Here is a 7,183-nt window from a genome sequence, read left to right as displayed (position 1 = left end):
CTACTGTCCTCTGTTCTTTCTCCTCTGTCATGTGTCCTCTGTCCTTTCTCCTCTGTCCTGTATCCTCTGTCCTTTCTCCTCTGTCCTTTGTCCTCTGTCTTCTGTCCTGTGTCCTCTCTCCATGTCGCCTACTTCATGTCATCGATGAGTTTTCTTATAATCAGAACAGTTTAGTTTGATTTTAACAGTTTAGTTTGATTGTAACAGTTTAGTTTGATCAGAATAGTTATTGATCGTTTTGTGTATCTGTGACGTCACCTGATCAAAGGTAGTTTCTGTGAGAGAGATGCTCCTGTCTGATGGATCTCTTCCTCATAGTAGTAGGTCTATATTAGTAGGTTAATATGCTCAGATGTTCAGATTCTGATCAACATGTGGAATATGATTCTTATTGATTATGTGATTAATGGTTCAGTTTTATTCTTGTTGTTCTTTCTGCAGCGAGTCCTGGTTGTGGAGTCGTTGACTGCAGTCAAGAGAACCTAAAATACCTCGTTAAGCTCCTTATGACGCTCTGAGAGCAGCTTTCTCTGAACCTTCAACTCCAAACCCTGAACCCTGAAAGCTGAACCCTGAACTATGAAAGCTGAACTATGAACGCTGAACCCTGGACACTAAACCCTAAACCCAGAACAAAGAATCCAGAACACCACACAGGGCTACGACTTGGTTAACTTTGAATAGAGTTTATGCTCAGCACCATTTTGTGAGTCAGAACCAGAACCTTCCAAATAGAAGCATCAGGGTTGAACAGATGAGAGGCAAGAAAAACCTGATTGGACGAAACCATCTGGCAAGAACCAACGACTGAAACTCAACACACTGTAAAACATCTACACTGTAGAATGTTTCATTCTCCAGTTTTACAATTTAATGTTGAAGACGTTTCATTTCTGAAAACAAATGTTTCAGACTGAGTTTTGGGGAAATGTGTCTAAATTGTCTCACAAGACATTTAGAAGACAAACAAGTCTTTTTGATTTGAATTTGTCATTTAAAGGGGGAAATCTGAGTTGAGGTGGTTATTAACTAACTAATGGACCAAAAGTTTTCAACATTGCTACAAACAACCTGCTGAAAGTAATTTAGCCACGAAGATGATGTCATGTGGAAAGTTGACGTCTTTTAAATGCAGCCCGTAGTGTTCGTAAGCGGTACAGCACCTTAAGTCCAGTTCTCCACCATGTTTCTGCCAACTTGGACGTGAGACATAAAAACATGGTGGTGGGGAAGCTGACCTTCACCAAGCCGGAGAGAGAGAAGCTAGCTGAGGTCCTCTGGCTGCTCAACTGGATCTCCGTCTTGACTGGAGCGATCCTGTTCTGCCTGGGCTTGTTCCTCAAAGTAGAGATCCAGAGATGGCAGGAAGTGATGTCAGAGGGGATCCTCTACGTGCCACACATGCTGATCACCACCGGCCTGGCCGCCTGCTGCATCAACTTCCTGGGTGGGAAGATCTGCCTGGACTGCACCGACACCAACAAGTTCCTGCGCTGGAAGCTGGTGATGATGCCGTACATCATATGCACCTTGTTCTTCACCTCCTGCGTCCTGGGGGGGGCGCTAATGTGCTACAGCGTCCGGAGCCAGCTGGAGGACTCGCTGGCCCTGGGCCTGAGGAATGCCATGCAGTACTATAAGGACACTGACACGCCGGGGCGCTGCTACCTGAAGAAGACTCTGGACCTGCTGCAGATCCAGTTCCAATGCTGTGGGAACTCCGGGTACCGGGACTGGTTCCAGGTCCAGTGGATCAGCAACCGCTACCTGGACATGACCAGCAGCAACGTGGTGGAGTAAGTGCATTCAGATCTGCTGAGTCCTTTGAGGTCTCCAGGGATCTTTGTTGATTTCAGTAAATCCTGCTGGATTCAAGCACATTATTTCTGTGTCTAGTGGATTCCAACAGTTTCTAGTGGATCTTGGTGAATACTGGAAGATCTACACTGATGATTTCAGTGCTTTGTAGTCCCATCCCATGAGGGTTCTAGAGTCCAGTATGTTTAACTAGAGTGTTAAAGATCATCCTACATTTAAAAGGTGACTTCAGACTGAATCAAAAGCTCAATTCAAGTAAATATGTAGATGAATTCACATATTTCCATAGATTCTAGAAGACCGTGGTGGATTCTGGTTGATTCTAGTCGACCCAAAAGGGGTCTATAGGTCTCTAGAACTCAATTCTAGTAGAACCCAGTTGTTTGTTTTGGTTTTGGTGGATCCCTAGAGGTATTTTGATTGAAGGTAGATTCTAATGGATCTCCCTGAATCCAGAAAATGGGTTCCGGTGGAGGATCAGCTTGGACTCCAGTGAGTCCAGTTAGATTCTGTAAAGCAACCATGGTGTCTACTGGACTAGAAAGGAGTCTGTGGATCCAGCTGGACTGCAGTGTTGATTCACTGGTGTAGATGTGGGTCGATAAGAAAAGTAAAGGTCCACACGGTAAACAGTCCACTTCAGGTAAAGGTCCTGGGATTAGTGAGGTTTAACCAACAGGGTTCAACTCAGAATGAGATAATCTCTTTCATTCTCCGTCCTTTAACATCAACACCCAGGTCTGTGTTTTAGCTTAGAAACAACCAATGAAAATGAGGCATTTCAAAATAAAATCAAACTCTAACAGTTTAACACAACTCAGGATGTACATCTGTCTGAGGAGTAACATGGAGGGAAAGTAGTAGTAGTAGCAGTTGTACTAGTACTAGTAGTAGCAGTAGTACTAGTACTAAAACTAGTAGCAGTTCCTAACTGCCTGCTCCTCCTTCCAGTCGCCTGAGGAGTAACGTGGAGGGGAAGTACCTGACGGAGGGCGTTCCCTTTAGCTGCTGCAGCACCTTGTCCCCTCGGCCCTGCATCCAGCAGCAGGTCGGCGACAGATCGCCTCATTTCAACTACGACCAGCGGAGCCAGCAGCTGAACCTGTGGAGGAGAGGCTGCCAACAGGCCCTGATGGACCACTACACCAGCATCATGCAATCCATCGGCCTCACCGTGCTTCTCATCTGGCTGTTCGAGGTGCAAACACATGAATATATGCATTGTACAGAAAGCATGAAACATGGTGCAGGAAGCTGAAACGACTCAAGATGTACGGCTGAGGAGTAACATGGAGGGGAGGTAGTGGTAGTAGTAGTACTAGTAGTAGTAGTAGTAGTAGTAGTAGTGGTGGAATAAGTAATAGTAGTGGTAGTTGTACTACATTAAATTGAATTACATTACAGTCATTTAGCAGATGCTTTTATCCAAAGCGACTTACAAGAAGTGTATTCAACATAGGTAATCAAGAGAACTACTAGTCACCAGAACGTGCATCTCCTTTTTTAAACAAGCATCTAAGAGCATAAACCAGAGCAACAGTACAGAAACAAACTAATACGAATACAATGAGTGAAACAAACTACTATGAATACAATAAGTGCTAAGTGGAAGGCTCAGGGTAGTACTTCTTGAAGAGGTGAGTCTTCAGCCTGATGAAAGATGGGCTGTGACTCTGCTGTCCTGATGTCAGTGGGAAGTTCATTCCACCACTGTGGAACCAGGACAGAAAACAGACATTTCGGGTCGATCGGCCGCAGGGACCTCTGAGCGACAGGGCGACCGATCGCCCCGAGGCAGCGAAGCTAAGTGGTCTGGCGGGGGTGTAGGGCTTGACCATGGCCTGGAGATAGGAAGGAGCTGTTCCTTTCACTGCCCTGTATTCTAGCACCAGAGTCTTAAACTGGATGGGCTCTTACAGGTAGCCAGTGTAGAGAACGGAGAAAGGAAGTTGTGTTAGAGAACTTGGGGCGATTGAACACCAGGCGAGCTGCAGCTTCCTGGACAAGCTCCAGAGGTCTGATAGCCGACGCCGGGGCTCCGGCAAGTAGAGAGTGTCAGTAGGTCCAGACGGGAGATGACAAGAGCCTGGATGAGAACCTGCTCCGTCTCGTCAGTGAGAAAGACGAGAATCCTCCTGATGTTGTAGAGCAGGAATCTGCAGGAGCGTGTAACGGATGAAATGTCTGCTGAGAATGACAGTTGGTCATCCAGGGTCACACACAGGTTCCTCGCAGTCCGAGTCGGCGTCACCGCGGTATCATTGATGATGATGGACAGGTCACGGTGCAGGCAACCCTTCCCCGGGAGGAACAGTAGCTTGGTTTTGTCCAGGTTCAGCTTCAGGTGGTGTGTCACCATCCACTTTTGAGATGTCAGCCAAACACGCAGCGATGCGTACCTCCACTTGAGTGTCACCGGGGGGAAATGACAAGACCAGCTGGGTGTCATCAGCATAACAATGGTAAGAGAAGTCATGCGAGCGGGGAGGGAGAGCTGAGAGGGAAAAGCTGGAGAGGGTAGAGAGGGAGAGGGTGGACAGGGAGAGGGGGGCTGAGAGAAGGAGGATGTGATATCGTTCACCTTCTTATCAAAGAAGTTGGCAAAATCATCAGGGAGAAGGGAGGAAGTAGGAGGAGGGGGTGGGGGTTGGAGGAGTGAAGTGAAAGTTTCAAAGAGTTTTTTAGGATTGGAAGCAGAGGTTAGGATTTTAGAGAGGAAGAACGCAGCTTTAGCAGTAGATAGAGAGGAGGAAAAAGTGGAAAGAAGAGCTTGGAAGTTAAGAAGGTCCTCCGGGAGTTTGCCTTTTCTCCATTTACGCTCAGCCTCTCTTAGGCTCCGTCTATCAGTACGCACTGAGTCCCACAGCCACGGGGCAGGTGGAGTTGGCCGTGCTGGCCTGGAGGTGAAGGGACAGAGTTTGTCCAAAGAAGAGGAAAGGATGGAGAGGAGAAGATCAGTAGCAGTATCAGGGGATAGGAGAGAGAAGGATTCAGGGTCAGGGAGAGCAGAGGTGACAGAAGAGGAAAGATCAGCAGGGGAGAGGGAGCGGAGATGACTCCGGGTAGAAACCATGTGGGTAGGTGGAGGAAGTGATGGGGGAGAGGATAGGGAGAGGGAGTAGGACATGAAATAGTGGTCAGAGAGCTGGAGGGGAGTGACAGAGAGGTTAGCAGTAGAACAGTGACTAGTGAAGATAAGATCCAGCTGGTTGCCTTGTGGGTAGGAGGAGAAGAGGAGTGGTAAAGGTTAAAGGAGGAGAGGAAAGAAAGAAGAGGTTCAAGCTTATCGGTCTGGATGTTGAAGTCACCGAGCAGGATGAGTGCGGAGCCATCGTCATGGAAGTGTTGAGCTTGACTGGATAAGTGACAGTAACAGCATGAAATTCGAAAGAGGACGGGAGAACTGTGGAGCAGAGACAAGAGAGTATTTACATTTTGGGGAAATTAGCAGGCCAGTACCACCACCCCGCCTCGCAGCTCTGGGAGTGTGAGAGAAAGATACACATCTGACAGAGCTGCGGGTGTGGTGGTGTTTTCTGGTGTGATCCAGGTCTCAGTTAGAGCAAGAAAGTTAAGGGAGAGCAAGGAAGCGTAACCCGAGATGAACTCAGCTTTCAGCACTGCCGACTGGCAATTCAAGAGCCCCCCCGCCACCACTTGCTCTCCACGAGCTGAGAGAGTAGGATAGATGAGGTTAGTGGGGTCACGGCTCCTGAAAGCTGCCCAATGTCTACGTATCTATAACAGAAATAGGAAGCAAACACATGGTAGTCAATATAAACAGATTACTGACCCGCAAGCACACGCGCGAGAAGTCTTAGCTTGACAAAGTCTGGCTTAAAAAAGTCACCCTGTTGCCTTTGTTTGCCCGACGCTTGGAACGCTTCCAACCTCCAGCAGTGGTTAAGGACAACTACCTACTGATTGCTCATTGTCTGCCAGGTGTGCAAGCCACTCCTCTGGGACTTAGCAGAGCAATTGATCAAGTGAAACCGAAATCAGACCTACATTGCACAGACAAGAACTCCAAAAGTATTAACACTGAAGCAGCCTAGGTACAGCTAAAAACAACTAGTAAAAGCAAGAACAATATACTTAGTTTATTCTAGGTGAGTCAGTAGTTCAGTATCCCTCCAGAAGCAAAATACACCCTAGTAGTAGTAGTAGTAGTAGTAGTAGTTGTAGTGTCTGAGGAGTAACATGGAGAGGAAGTAGTGGTAGTAGTATGAGTAGTAGTAGTACTAGTAGTAATAGTGTTAGTAGCAGCAGCACTAGTAGAAGTAGAGGTAATAGCATGAGTAGTAGTAGTAGTACTAGTAGCAGTACAAGTCCACCGCTGTCTCCTGGGACCAGTATAGTCCGGCCTGACCTCAGAGTAAGGGCCATATAGTCCCACTTTTTACACTAAAGACACCATGTTTTTTTTCTCCTATCAGCTTCTGGTTCTGACCGGAGTCCGTTACCTGCAAACGGCCATGGAGAATGTTCTCCGCCTAGGGGATCCGGACTCAGAGGTTGATGGTTGGATTTTGGAGAACAGCCTGGCAGAAACAGCCCGTTCCAACTTTGACATCATCAAGAACATGGGGAAGTGTTACCAGGTCGACAACGACCCCAACATCAACATCCCGACCGCCGCCGAGCAGGAGGTGCCGTCCCGCCAGGTCCGGATCCCTGTGACCAGCTAACATCTGGAGGAGTCACGGACCCCTGAAAGACCAGGACCAGAAGGGAACACCTCAGGTCCAAAACCTCCAGTGTTGCTGTGTCGATGCTTCCTGAACTCAGACTCGGGACCAGCTCCGGGAGGCTCTGAGGAGGATCCGCCCTCTGGTCCTCGTACATTCAGTATTCGATGCCTTGTTAACACGTCAGAGGATCAATAAAGTTATTACGGTCCATCCTCAGGGGAACACAAACCCACTGCAGGCTGATAAATATAAAGGAGAACTGACTCTGATCCAGGACCAGATGGTCGACCTCTAGAACTCAGAGAAGGTTTGAAGTGGTTTCTCTTTGTCTTCTTCTTCATGTGTTCTGTAGCAGGTCTAAAGCTGGTACAGATACTGGTCCAAAGCTGGTCTAAAGCTGGTACAGATACTGGTCTAAAGCTGGTCTAAAGCTGGTCTAGAGCTGCTCTAAAGCTGGTCTAAAGCTGGACTAAAGCTGGACTAAAGCTGGTCTAAAGCTGGTACCGATGCTGGTCTAAAGCTGGTCTAAAGCTGGTACCGATACTGGTCTAAAGCAGATCTAAAGCTGGTACAGATACTGGTCTAAAGCTGGTCTAGGGCTGGTCTAAAGCAGGTCGAAAGCAGGTACAGATACAGGTCTAAAGCTGGTACAGATACAGGTCCAAAGCTGGTCT

At 47.7% G+C, this 7,183-nt stretch overlaps 1 protein-coding gene across 1 annotated transcript; it reads left to right on the top strand.

Moving 5' to 3' along the window:
* The first annotated feature begins 935 nt into the window (after positions 1–935).
* Positions 936–6,532, top strand: prph2lb (peripherin 2-like b). The gene is given in 4 exon segments (XM_068709241.1): positions 936–1,796; positions 2,770–3,016; positions 6,255–6,486; positions 6,489–6,532. Coding segments are annotated over 4 exon segments (1,101 nt in total). The 5' UTR covers positions 936–1,218.
* Positions 6,533–7,183: the final 651 nt, after the last annotated feature.

Source organism: Cebidichthys violaceus, unplaced genomic scaffold (genome assembly GCF_023349555.1).
Source record: "Cebidichthys violaceus isolate CVI_PGR_0920_01 unplaced genomic scaffold, fCebVio1.0.p SCAF_14, whole genome shotgun sequence".
In the NCBI taxonomy this organism is placed as follows: Eukaryota; Metazoa; Chordata; class Actinopteri; order Perciformes; family Stichaeidae; genus Cebidichthys; species Cebidichthys violaceus.
Note: the sequence above shows the minus strand (reverse complement) of the source record. Positions and strands in the feature narration are given on the sequence as shown.